The sequence below is a fragment of the Contarinia nasturtii genome, unplaced genomic scaffold (assembly GCF_009176525.2).
Source record: "Contarinia nasturtii isolate CC-2019 unplaced genomic scaffold, AAFC_CNas_1.1 Cnas_scaffold_1699, whole genome shotgun sequence".
In the NCBI taxonomy this organism is placed as follows: domain Eukaryota; kingdom Metazoa; phylum Arthropoda; class Insecta; order Diptera; family Cecidomyiidae; genus Contarinia; species Contarinia nasturtii.
Genome location: NW_022199032.1, coordinates 61,384 through 75,774, shown reverse-complemented (window position 1 = coordinate 75,774; position 14,391 = coordinate 61,384). Strand labels below are relative to the sequence as shown.

The window sequence follows — 14,391 nt, the reverse complement described above, 5'->3', positions numbered from 1 at the left end:
TCCGGGCGACACCGGATTTATCCGGGCGATCTGGCAGGCTTACTATAAATAGCTAACCATAATATATAACAGTAAAAAAATGCTTAAATTTAAATCAAATGTTAAAACCATTTTGTTTGTACGAAAAATTCCAATGAGAATGATGCGACAAAATGATGAAATATCTTGATCTCTACTCCTTTCGAGATAAACGAGTCGAAAAAAGTCCTTTCTATCTGTTTTTTTGTTTTATTCGGCGAATAAAAAATCGAATTATTCTATTTGATAATTAAATTTACACGTTTGTAAACCATTAATAACATGTATTTTTGAGTTTCTTAGAGTCTTTGGGGATTTTTATGTTTATATCAAAACGTTCTTCCCAATGAATCATTTCTGAATTCAACGAAGCGAAACCCAAAACACATGCTTGAAAAGATAATTACCGATCTTATGAAAACGAATGATGTACAGAAATCTATCAATTTGAATACATTGTATTTGGTCTCAATTACGGACAAGCATAAATCGGGAAAAAGGGCATTTGATGAAAGTGCACAAATGGCAGAGAAACCACAACCATATCTGAATCGGTTAGAATATTCGTGAGATTAGGAAATTTGTTAAAGTAAAAGGGCAACATGTTCATATAAAAAATGTATGGGCACGTTGCAGTTTTATTGTGTAGTGTCCAATAAATATTTCTAAAGGGAATACCTTTAGAGAGTTTTGATTTCGATTGAAAGAACATAGCCAAAAGCGGTGGTAAAAACACCATTCACCTCCAATTGAAACACCAAACAGATAGCGAGTGTTCTACATACCAAAATGCTAGTTTCAATGAAGTGTATTTCTATTTGCTCACCTAATTTATTTGAGATTCTTGTTTCACTTATTGAGTAGTATAAAAATCTGGTTGATAAGAGCTTTCAAGCGATTTGATTTAAATTCAATACAATCAGCAATAGATGGTGCTAGTAGTTTCAGTTATAAGCATTTACTTCATTATTTCCTGGATAATTGGATTTCAAGTGAGAAATCTTAAATTTGGAGCCATAATAAATATATTCCATAAGTCCGCATAAGTCAAACTAAAAAAAAAACAACATTCCGAATAAAAGTGTTCATTTATTTTTCTTTAATATTTTTTTGTTCATTTTTCTTTATAGATATAATTTATATTTAAATTTAATTCATAATTTCTAATCATGTATAGAAAATGTACGTCTATGACTTGTTTTTAAAAAATCGGTATATATATATATGTGTTAATATGTGTGTGTTAATGTATGCAGCATATTGCTAAAAACTAAAATATATTCACTTCTTAATTGGTTCGAACACGTTAGCGATCACGTTTGCAAATGTTTTGACAAATTATAAAACGAAACTCAAATGTAATATGTGTGTAAAATTAATCATAATAGAATTGAAGATACTAAATAAACGAACATAAATTCCCTCACATGCCTCACATGCCTCACATGATAACAATAGTCGAGTTGGACATTTTATAAATAAAAATTCTCCGTAGAACAAAAAACAAAAGGAAAGAAAAGTATTTAATAATCACTTAGAAATATATAAAATACAGTTTATAAGATGGTTAAGTCGATCACAAATGAATGCTTCAATCGCACAAAAATATCATATAGAACACGACAATTACACAAATTACTTTTTTTTAAAATGAACGAAACATACAATTGTTTTAGGCATATTCCCGGCTCTAACCACCTAATTGTATTTTTCTCTTCTTCTGTCCACAAATGTTATTTGATTCTTTAAATGTCTATTTATGTATATGCATTTCATAATCCACTAAATTTAAATCTATAAAAAAAGACTTAGTTTCGAGCCGATGATAAAAGCATACAAGAAATCTCGATTTATAGTTTTGTGTATGTGTGTGTTTGTTTACTGAATGAAACCGGTCTTTTGTTGTTGTGTCAATGGCACAATAAAATAGTTTATGTGTCTATATCGTTTTATGATTGTCTTCAATAGAAAAAACTAGATCATTTTCATCAAAATAGAGTCGGCGATGACGTGTGAGAAGTCACCCTTCTCTGTGTTTCTCCACTAACGTTAAATCAATTACATCATAAAATGGGATCAATTCATTGAAATTATTTTGCCGTAATCGCAAATCACGTCATGTATCTCATGATTTCGCGCAATGAATACAATAGTTCTGCTTGGTTTCGGGCTTCGAGTATCATTAGATTTACGTGAACCTGCAAAAAATAAACATGTGTAAAAAACAAAGAAAAAATCAAAACAATAAAATAATTCAGAGTTTTACTCAGCGTTGATGTAATTATTTGACTGAAAATTCAGGGATATTAAAGTCTTCCCACTTCTGCACTGTGAGTCTTACCCTCTTCCAGGAGTTCAAGACCCCTTTCCAAATTGTGAATTTTCATCTGAGACCAAATAACCCTGGGTTCGAGCGGTCGGATTATCCCCCATTGAGAACGGACTTTGAACTTACTCATTTACAAATTGGGAAAAATGTTCGTAAATTCAAAAGTGAAGGCGTTTTTTTAGCTCATCAAGTTTTGAAATGGGAGAAATTCTTCTGGAAGTCAATTTTTGTCCGAGTGGCGTCAAAACCCCCTTATTTGAATGAAATTAGATTTTCTGGAGATTTTCTCTGGAAAAGTGAAGACCTTTTTGTAGGCCTTCAATTCATTTTTGAGAAACTAATTACCCCTCTACATCTTTGACATTTTTTGAAAATTTTAACCCCCCTCGCTACCGTCAGAAGCTATGCTCCCCCAGGAAATCCAATTTTTTTTTTTAATTTTTCTGAAAATAACTCCTCCTCTGGATTGCCAACCATCTATGCTCATATAAAATCAGTCATAAATTATTGATGCACACTCAGCTGCATGAATTTGAAGTTAACCGCTGACATCAACGCCAAGTGAAACTCTCGAGAATTTTTTTAATACATTGAACATGCAAGCATTTGTATATTCTTTTGTGCATTTAACATACCTTTTCACTGTGTTTCAATTCCGTTAAAATACTGTCGTAATCTTTCTTAGTGATGCGCTCCGGAAAACAGCATGCGGTCTTTATGAACATTTTCAATGATCGTTCCAACAGCTGCAATTCAAAATTCAAATTAGTAAAACGAATAAAACTCACCAATCGCTCATTAAAAAAGAACGAAAAACGAAAATAAAAGTAGCTCACTTGATTCACTTCACCATAATCGTAATCATCGTGTCTAATGCCATAGATGCATTGAATATAATTCCAAATGGCACGTCGAAATTTCGATGTATCGACATTGGTTTTATCGGCCATTGTGAAATATGTTAAATTGTATGCAGATCGGAATTTCAAATCCAACAAATGGCCAACGTCATTGTATAAACGATTTACCAATGAAAAACCGTGATCGTCCCATGAATAGTCTTGAAAGAAAGAAAAACCAAATATTCATTTCATATTCTGGCAAAATGTTGCTTTTTCTCAAAATGGTTTGCATACCTTGTACACGGAATGTGCTTGGCACATTTTCGGCACCACGTCGTGTAAAATCTTGATATGTAAACAATGGATCTTCGATGAAATGATTGATATTTTCGGGAATCTCGATAATTGGCTCTTTTATGGTGTCGGGTAATTCGTGTGCCTGGGTTGACAACATGGAATTTAGCGATCATTTTTTTTTTGAAGAAAATTCTATTTTTGAGGGGAATAGAGGTGAGAGACTAACCTGCATTTCGACCGTTTTAAAGCGATCGTTCAATTCAGTTTCGCTGCATTCATCCTGCTTCTGCGACAGTGTACGCATGCGTTGCATCAAAGCATCAACACTGACCTCTTGTCTACTTTGACCTGAGAAAACAAAAGGTCAATAATTTTTTTTTAATCTTTCGAAATTCCGGTAAAATGTTGCATTTTCTTAAATTGTTTGCATACCTATTGAATTGGAACGATTACCAAATCCCCATCGATTTGGCGGTGATGTGTTGCCGCTTGGTTTTTGCACATTTTTATTGTATTTTTGACTAGATGTTGGATCCAATTCTTGTGTTAAACCACATGAAAACACAAACGATGACAACGAATGAAAATGGGACAGCAAAACAATTGCATGCACTACTTCGGATAATGACCAATTATTCGGTCCTTTGGTCAAGCGCTGTTGGTACACAAAAATAAATTATGAACTATTAACACAATCTATTACGAATTTTTCCATAAAATGATTGCCACTCACCTCAATGTGTTCCTTATTTAAAAGCCATGGTCGATGTGCAAGTATTTTGTTCATATCATAAATGGCACGAAGTTTCGGTGGTATAAAGTCCAAACCTTTCAACCAATTCGGATCGCCATGCTGATCGAGAAACTCTTTCTTATGCAAATTCACCAAATAAACGCATTGATGACGTGCAGCAGCCTGGAGCCGAATAAAAATCATGACATGTGAACATTTTGCATTCAGTCGCAATTGCGATGCGAATTGAAAACTTACAATGATGGCGAGGTAGTGTCGATATTCATACGGTAATGGTCCATCAGCGTGCATTATGAATGTTTGAATCTTCAAAAAGTGTTCCAAATAACTTGGATGATAGGCGATGACTTGAAAATAAAATAGAGATGACGATTAGGGATTTTTGAATTGTTCTTACATTTTTTTTCTCGATAAACAATATCAAATCGATCAGCGATTTGTGTATTTTATTGATTAAAACATGAAACATACCTTGTGTAACATGATCAAATTCAATTTGATCCATAAAATGCTGCTTAAGACCGTACTGTGTGGAAAAAAAGAGAACTTTTAATAAAAAAAAAATATTTCGCAGTGTATATTAATTTGAATTTTTTATGAGTAATATTGTGCCTCCAAATGTGATCTTATTGTCTGTTTCGTTTTCTATTTGGGTAAACTGCAAGATTTTTTACAGCCAGAATGAAATTAGCATAAATTTCCTCGCAATTGGCTCGAATACGGTGTATGTGTTCCCGAATCAGAGCTGTTATTGGCACCGGAGATGAGCGGGTACATTATTCCATTCAGAAATAGCAGCACCTACAACAAAAGTGCCCAAACCTCCGCTGTACCAACAACAGCTCTGTCCCTCATATTTTTTTTTATCTTAAGTTTCTTATGTTCAAAAGTATTGGTGATTTTTTTTAAGCAAAAAAACGAGAAGGACTTCATAATAAACGAATATTGAACATGGTATTGAACAGGATATGGTTCGAGTTTAGCATCTTTACTAGGTATTCAAAAAAACGATTAAGCTTGTGTAAAATCACGAATGATTTGAATCTGAGCTGCTTCGTAAGCAAAATACAATTATTATAAAAACAAAACTGGAAATAAATGGATAGACTGGCAATATCAGACGCAACTTCATTAATATTCATAAAGAAATCATTACACACTGTCTGCATAAATGATAATAAACAATAAATAAATTGCTTGATAAATTCAAATAGCAACAAGTCAACAATTACATTACTTGGCTGCGGATATTAAATCCATGTGCACGCAGTGCATTGAGAGAAATTGACTATGATCAAATTCATGCGAATTCTTCCGTTTGTACGAAATTCTATAAAAGCGATCCAAGTCGATTGCCGTGAATAAATTATGAGCCAATATGTGCGGACGCTTTAGTTTTTAGAACGTTTCGAAATTGATTGGTGAAAATTCAGAACTCAATGATGTGGTGAATCATCGAATCGATGTGTTTTTTTGTTCGGCTCAAACAATTGCAAAATTGAAATTTAAATTGCCGAGTGAAAAAGATATAGGAACAGATGATTGTTGTTGCAACTGTGGCCTGCGCGCTCGCTCAAACCATGAATAAATTTATGCACTCAATTGACAAATGAAATACAACATCAAAACAATTGTATCGAATTAAATTACCGAGATATATTATTTTTATACGCCAGCGGCAACAATTCTTGTTTTGTTCTTTTCTCTTCCCTTCGCTATTTGTCGCAAAAGCGGCATATCGTAAGATGGCCTGCATATATGCTACTCAATGTACTATGTGCATGCCAAACAACAATCAAATATACAAAATATGCATGTATATATAGCTCAATAAGAAAAGTGAAATGAAATTGAATAGAAAAAAAAGCGTACGCGCGCGCGTGCTTGTGTGTGTGTACGCGCGCACTGCCCTGAAAAGTGCAAACCAAAAAGTAAACAACTTGAACCGATTTTTCTCTTTCTCTTTCTCGTTCTATCTTTCTCATTCGTTTCATTCTCATTTTTTTGATTTGTGTATACATTCTAAATCAGATATATACAAGAATTCTATTTAAAATGCAAATATCATGAAATAAATACGTTGCTAAAGACAACATATAAACTATATGTTATACACATGTAAGACAATCTCTCTTTCACTTCATAGACGGTCGTGTTGTGCAATTAGAATCGATAGACACGGTGTATGCAAGTGTTTACAAGCGTGTAGTTGGATGAGCCGAACTAACGATAGATAATGGTGTATATTAAAAATAAAACAGAAAGATCGAAGACGGTAGAGTGAGACACGGCACACGCCGAGGGAGCTAGAGAGAGAGGGAGGGAGAGAGGGAGAGAATGAGCACAAAATGAAAATTATTGAAATGTTGCATTAGAAACACGGTCACACGTGCGGCAATAAATTTCATTAGATTTAAGTTGCTTACAAAAACAGCATCGACGACCGCAAAGAACAACAAGAACAGATAAAAAAGACACAACGACACACACACACATGAATTGTGTGCTCTATTGATTTCAACTGAAATACAATACACTCTTTTTTTTCTTCGTGTCGGCTTAGGCGTGGACGGTGTGTGTGCGAATTGATTCTGGTTTGTGTCACCAACCCAAACACATGCATTTGGGCAAAATTGAACTATCAAGTGTGTGTGTTTGCTTTTTGTTTGTCGTCCAAAAAAAACCAACTTCTACTTCTTTTTTTCATTTGTCAACAATGACCAAAAGAGAGAGAAGAAGATGAAAAAATCATATATGTTCGATATTAATTTACGTATCTGTTGAAATGTTCTGAGTTGTGGTGTATGGGCGCGCGCGCTCTGAACGTTTCTAGTTTTGTTGAACCATGTAAATTATGTTCAATGCCAATTTCGATCGACATGCGATTGGATCTCTTTCTCTCTATCGTCGTCTTACTCCGTGGCTCTCTTGATCTCATCATCGTTTCAATGCAATGATGAAAAAATAAACAAATTCCCCATAAATTTCGATTAAATGTGCATGGAAATGGGCCAAAAATTAATTAATCGTGGATATTTATTTTATTTTTTCTAAATTTTTCAAACTAACATTCCGATCGAGTGTGTTTGCAATAAAAAAAATTCGTACGTAAATAGCAAGTGAAATTTTATGGCGTACAATGCCGAAATACACAAACAACTGACCAAACGATGCCCATTTATTATACTGTGATATGCGTAAAGAAGATGTTTTCTTTTCTAATTATTGCTTCACTTTGAAATGGCATGAATAAATTTGCAGAGATTGTTTATGTTCGTCTCAATTAGCACAGGTGTGTTGTGTATTATTGTGAAGAATGGAACCATTTTCGATATTTTTCATCGGATGTGACAAGTGAGAGTTAACATTAATTTGAATGCGATTGATGACATACAGTATTATTCCCGGACATTCAATTTGATATGGAAATGTGAATGACACTTGTAGGCGCCCCCGGCCACAAAAATCGCCGTTCATTTTTTTGCTTTTGCGTTGAAAAGTGTCATCGATTCCGGTAGCGGTAGCAATGGTGGTAGCCAGAAACTGTGATTTCATCAGAAAGAAAACTTTTTACAGCTTTTTATTTATAGAAATTCAGATTTTGGCCAATTTTTCGAGCGATATTAATTCCGAGAAAAAAAAGCATCGATACAACGTTTGAATGTGACGACAATGAATTTTTCTGTATATGACTATCAATTCAAACATGATTATATTATTATCACGCGCAAGAATGTGTGTGTGTGTGAGAGAGAGTATGTTGTTTTTATGTGCCTCTTTTGAATCTCGTTGTTGCCCAAACTTGTGCGTATTTTCTATTTATTCATAATAACGATTTACACATGAAAAATAAAGAGAATGTCTTGAAAAACGAAAATAAAATGCGCATTTTCATAGGCAAACACTTTTCATGCCGAAAACTCTCTATTGGCCAATGAACCATGAATATATATATTTTTTTGAATTTCGAATTTTTTGATACGTACGTATTAATTTTATTTTCGTTCTTCTTTTGATTGTCGTTTGATCTTCGCTTTAACACTAGAAACTTTGTTTTATTGCAGTTTTATGGGCTTCGTTCATTTTAATTTCGATAAATTTTATCATTTTAGTATCATGTTACTTGAGTTTTTTTGTGGATTGTTCTTTCTCTATTCACTCTCTTTTTCCCGTTTTTATCTTGTTCTCTCTCACTCTCATACACTCTCGCTCGATATGAAGAAATACAAACAGAACCAGTTGTTTTATTGAATTTTTCTGATGACATATCATTTAGATTTTACATGAGGCAGGGCCCATCGGTAGGTTAAGGAATGATAACATGTTTTGAGCATTCGGGTACTCAGATTTCTATTTCGATTGAACCAATATTTTGATTCGTACTATTTTTGATCGTTAATTGTGCGTAACTTATAGAAAAACTTAACTATCACAACGGTAGAAGGCGTTTCTTCGAATTTTAGCGTGAGAAAAATGTGTAAATAAAACATTGATTTTCGAATCGGGGATAAAATGTTGCCTTAAAGTTTGATATGGTATGATATGTATAAGATGGACCATGTTTATGCTTTGGCCCTTGATCAGTGATCGAACGGGTGAATTTTAAAATTTGAAATTTTCGTTGAGTGAACCAAATTATCGATATTTTTTTTTATTTCTTTCGACACATCTGTGTAACTTGTGTGCGTATATGAGTGTATAATATCATAAACCTGAATATAAAAGAATAAGATAAATTCAGATCACATATCTATTTATGGCGAATACGACAAAAAAGCAACGAAAAAAGAGACATTACATCTGCCGGCTTTCAAGTAGCCAGCGCACAATAATAATCATAATTCGACTATCCAGTTTTTAAACTGAGAATAAGAAAGAGAGAGAGAGAGAAAAAGTATAGATACGAAATCGAATTCAATTAGAAAAGGCGTTGGAAGACGCTGATGCGCACGCTCATTCAATCAGATATTGATTTGAATTAGAAATTCAAATTGAATTTTTTTCCTCTTTTATGCGTGTCTCTCCCTCTCTATCTCTCTGTGTAAGCGTTCGTTTGCTTATCATAAAAGAATCGTTCATCGTTTCGAACTAAAAAGTTTAGTTAAGGTGGAACTAGAACATTATAAGATCGTGTGAACGCACGCTTCTATCTTCTATTCTATCGATTTTAGAAGCGGTGCGATAGCCGATTCTTGAGAAAGCGCCGTTTGGATGTGATCGATTTCAAACTCTGATCACGATCACGACCGCAAGCACTCAAGACCGTGCATTCAACTTGATATTTTATTTTCATCGTCGTCATCATCATCATCAGCGAGCTCGGGTTGAAATAAATAAAATTAATTATCTTGTTTACGAGTTGAGAGACTCAGCGCATTCGATCGATCGCCGCTCGCGAAACGCTCGTGCGCGATTTTTTTTCTCTCGCTGCTTACACAGTAGCGAAAATTATATGTGCGCACACACCACTGTACCCCTGCGGTATCATTTCGACCGTTTTGTTGACAAAATTCGATTTGACGGCATTGCAACATTGTATATTGTCTGAATTGTATTTCATTATTATCAGTGACAAACAGTGTTTGCACTATGTGCTCAGGCGCATTTCGACAAGTAACAGCAGCAACGTCGACAATCATTCTCGACATTCGGCTTTTATATATAGCATGCATTTCATCAATTTTTCGTTTCCCTTGTTTGATATGCGCTCATTTTTTTGTAATAAATAAAATTGAATTTAACGTTTGAGCCACCTAATCGAACTCATTTTTTTATACATTTTTTTTTGTAAACAATCGGCGCTTCAGTTGGTCAACGAATGTCTTTAGATCCACTGAATCAATGTGTTTAACAGTCTGCATCAAAACTGTTTAAGAAAAATGAATGGTCATATGCACTTTTCAAATTGCATCACAAATTTTAATAGTATTTTGAAAAAAAAAAATCGAAAACTTTAATATGAATAGTATCAGAGCCAAAAGTGCCCGGCAAGTTTATTGCGTTTTCGAGCAAAAAATTATTATCCAAAAACAAATTTGTTCATCAAAATAGTGGTAGTTTGGTAGTGGTGCCTAGTAACTTACTTAATGGAAATTCAAAATAGTATTTTCAAATGGATTCGTCTTGCAGTTGAGAACGAAATGTAGTCAATTTTGAGGCGGTAAATGTAATTTTGAATGGGAGAGTGTACATTTAAAAGCTAAAAACCTACAGAACATAATGAAATGAAAGAAGAAAAATAAAAACACTTACGTCTTGGCCGATAATGTGTCCCATTTCGGTGTAGCACTCGACCATTGAAAACATTTGAAGAAATTCTAAATGAATTCGGATGACGTAAAAGAAGTTGTTCGTAAACAATGTATGTTGTTTGAATGTATCTGTTTAATTTATCTCGTTTATGTCTCGGGTTTAGGTGAATGTGGTATATTATCACAGCTAAATTTGTGACCCCGCGTCAATGATAAACCGTGATTCCGTGAGCGTCCAGCACAAAGCTCAAACTGATGGAAATACTGATTTTTTTGGATGGATCGATCTACCAATCGGTTGCGTCCGTTGTTTTTTTTCAATCGGTGTCGCTATTCGGTTTTTTCTCTCTCAAGCTTTTTCACTCACGCGATTGAAAAAAAAAATTATTTTAAATTTCGTATATATTTCGCGTACGTTCGTCCCAACGAGTTTCGGTTCGCTAAATTTTGTGACCAACAATCAACCAAAACAATAAGTAAATTTCGAATGACGATTAGAATGCCGAAAAAAAATCAACACAAAATTCAAATGATTTATTTTTCAATAAGATATCGCTATCACTCTTTCTATCGCTTTTACACTTTTGCCTGTGCACACAAGATGCAGTTTTCGTTACGTAGTCTTACTTTGATGCATACACCAACTGGTCAAGTAATTTATGCTTTTTATTATTGTAAATTGCAATAATTCATTCGCTTGCATTTGACGCACTCTGGAAATATAGGCAAAAAACACACACATTAAATTAAATGTAGAATTTATTATACAAGCACTAGACACTAGAGTGTGAAATGAAACTTAAGCAATATCAAATTAAAATAACATGTTCTAGCGACTATTCTAGATGAATTGATATGAGGTGTTTAGGATCAACTAACTGTTGGCACGCACTCACCAACCAATTAACTCTGTATTCGAATAATTTTGATTTGATTCACGACACTTTAAAAAAATTCGTTTCCTTTTAATGGCAGGGAACCATTATTTTGGTGGCCAAACATTTATTCGAGATCCTTTCTTTGGAAATCAAATTATTTCAGTTGTAAAAATTGAAAAATCACGTTTTTCCTCCAAATGGTTCGTTGGCAATTGAATTAAATGTTCGTCTTTTTTCGTTTTTTTTTTTTTTGACAATTTCTTTTTGCTCGAAAACTGTGTGAATTTTCCAAACATGAAACTTTGTACCTCTCTGATTGAGATAGATGATCTTTAATAAAGATTCTTTTTATTAAATGATATATAAGACAAAATAGTTTTTCCTCTGTCATGGTGGTTCAAGCATGTCAAGCAAATGACGCAGTTACCATTTCTTTTTAATGCGTTCAATGTTTTAATTAAAAATTCAATTCTTTTGTTTTCACCAAAAAGTGTGTATTGCCATTCCAAAAACTGATAAAAATCTTGGCTTTGTGGTCAATTCAGAGCCTATCTATTTCAAATCGTCGAGTGCGTCCAAATTTCTTCTTTGTTTTTATCTAACATTTATTCCGAGAAAATGTGTTTAACATTTTCTTCGATGTCGGGTGTTGAATTTTTAATATTTAAATGTGTGATACGTGAAATGAGTGAGTAATTTGATGCGTGTGTGCGGATGTGTGCATGAATGTTGATGTAGTGCGGAAAGAAAGTTTAAACGAAATACGAAGAAGAAAAAAAACGTCAAAACAAAACATAATACAATGGTTTTTCGAATTCATTGGTTTTCAACGGCTCGAAAACGTAATGATGATTATTTATGATTAGTTCGAATAGATGTTGACTATTTTCTGGATATAATTAAAACACATTAAACTTGAGACAATGAACTATTTATTTTTATTTATGTAAACAGTTCCCCTTCTTTTCATCTTAATCGAAATGAAATTTAATCTTATGGAAATGGTTAAAAGAATTCAAGCGTTTCGGAAATTAAATGAATTGCCCACATCTTGCCGGATTAAAATCGGGCCAATATTCTAATTGAAATGTAAAACAAAAATCGAAGTAGTGACAATTTTATGCTTATTCTGAAAATTGCAGCGAATGCAATTGTTTGCGATAGTGTACGAAGTCGGGCTCGAATGAATACACCCCGTCAACGATGAGCTCAATTTCGTCAGATCGTTCAATTTATGATAATTAATTTCTTTTTATATCAACGCGCCGAATTATTTTCTATAACTACAAAGCAGATAGACAGACAGAGAGAGAGAGAGAGAGAGAGAGAGATAATTTTTTATGTGATTTAAACGCGCATTTTCTTTATTGTTTTGCTCTTTCTCTTTCTCTGTCTCTCACACACCAAAACGAGACTCTGTGTGCGGTGTGTTCGATGAGCGGACGCGCACGCGTCTTACACAAATTCACCGAGAACTAAAAATAAATTAAAACCACTTAAATCAATTATGCATGTATATATGTGAATGTTGTTGACAAATAACCAATTTGCTTGGTCAATGGCTTTTTTTTATTGCTATTTGCTCTCTCTCTCTCTCTCTCTCTCTCTCTCTCTCTCTGTATTTCTTTTTTTTTTCGTCATTTCTTTCGCCGTTGTCATGAGTATGTGACATTTCTTTTGCCTTTAATTGATACATAAAAATATGTTTGCCATTTCAACCAAGACCAAACGGTCGTTTCGAATAAATAACGAACCATGCAATTTGTGGCGGGATAAATTAAATAATCGGTCATTTGCTAATATTTTGTGCAGCAATTTTATACATGTCTATCGTTTTTATTTCTGGTTTTTCTATCTCTCATCCCATTTATTTTTCATTTATTATTGAGCAGGCAGCTGTGTGTCCACTCAGCGGCCCGGGTTTCAATTACTTTTCTTCGACTCATTGGTGGTCATTGTTCGTCGATAGTAAGAAAAAAAGAAATGAAAAACAATTCACATCAAATAGCAAAACCATTTTGTCTAGTGCTACATTTATGCGATTGAATTCAGATCACAATTCGCGTAAAGTGCACGATATTCGATGCCATTGCAAATGATTTTGTCTTATCTGAGATAGTTGAACTTTAAATAGGCAAACGAGAGAGAGAAAAAAATGTATGTACATTGCAAATGTGCACACAACGTTTTTGAATTCGTCGATCGTTTTATTATTCACATTCCGTTTCACTCTTGCCTTTTTATCTCGCCATTTTTTTTTCTAAGGCTCCTTAATTCATTTTGCAACGCTCTCTCTCTGCCTCCTCTCACTCTATCCATCTTATCAACTGTGTTTTTGTCCGTTTGCTTGTTGTTTTCGTGTGCGCGCATTTTGGGTGTGAAAAATTTCATACCCAGTTTCAATAATCTACACATGTTTATCTATATTATACACTATATGTATAAAATTAAAATGTCCAATTCGAGTTCATGTGTACTGCGTATATTGTGTACGTATGGAAATTGATATGCAATTTATATAATATGTGTGCGTGTGTCTAAAACAAAAGCTATTATCAAACAATTGGCTGTAATCTATTTGGAGCAAATCATTTAAAGAAATACAAACACATCAAATCGTAAATACTATAAATATATGACGACCGATCATTTGTTGTTGTTGTTGTCGTCGTTCCAAAGCCAAGTACATAATCTCTGTCTTTGTTTCATTTTTAGTGTATGCCAAGCGCACGACTATTAAATAGTCGTTGTGCTGATAATTTGACTTCGTAATGTGTTGACATTTCCGAGAAAAAGGCGTCAAATCCCATGAAATTCATCTGTTCAGTGCGCTATTGTATTGCCCTATCATATTTGTTGATTCAATGAACTTCATAATGCACCTACATTAGAACAACGAAAATTTGTTGAAATATTCATTGACCGTATAATCAGAGTGTTATTATGGTTATTACTTTTTTCTTTCGTTGTTATTGTTGATATGATTATGCTCTTGATATTTTTGAACGACATACACAAAAAA

At 33.7% G+C, this 14,391-nt stretch overlaps 1 protein-coding gene across 1 annotated transcript in view; it reads right to left on the bottom strand.

Annotated features, from left to right (window-relative positions):
- Positions 1-1,667: 1,667 nt before the first annotated feature.
- LOC116346916 (sestrin homolog) overlaps positions 1,668-14,391 on the bottom strand; it is a 30,979-nt gene continuing 18,255 nt past the window's right edge. The window contains exons 2-11 of the mRNA XM_031777212.1: positions 10,493-11,204; positions 4,712-4,766; positions 4,478-4,587; positions 4,220-4,402; positions 3,919-4,141; positions 3,713-3,834; positions 3,484-3,628; positions 3,184-3,407; positions 2,983-3,093; positions 1,668-2,216 (exon numbers count right to left, since the gene is read on the bottom strand). Of these exons, the coding sequence (XP_031633072.1) occupies positions 2,130-2,216; positions 2,983-3,093; positions 3,184-3,407; positions 3,484-3,628; positions 3,713-3,834; positions 3,919-4,141; positions 4,220-4,402; positions 4,478-4,587; positions 4,712-4,766; positions 10,493-10,546 (1,314 nt within the window). The 5' untranslated portion in view covers positions 10,547-11,204 and the 3' untranslated portion in view covers positions 1,668-2,129. The remainder of the gene's footprint in view (positions 2,217-2,982; positions 3,094-3,183; positions 3,408-3,483; positions 3,629-3,712; positions 3,835-3,918; positions 4,142-4,219; positions 4,403-4,477; positions 4,588-4,711; positions 4,767-10,492; positions 11,205-14,391) is intronic.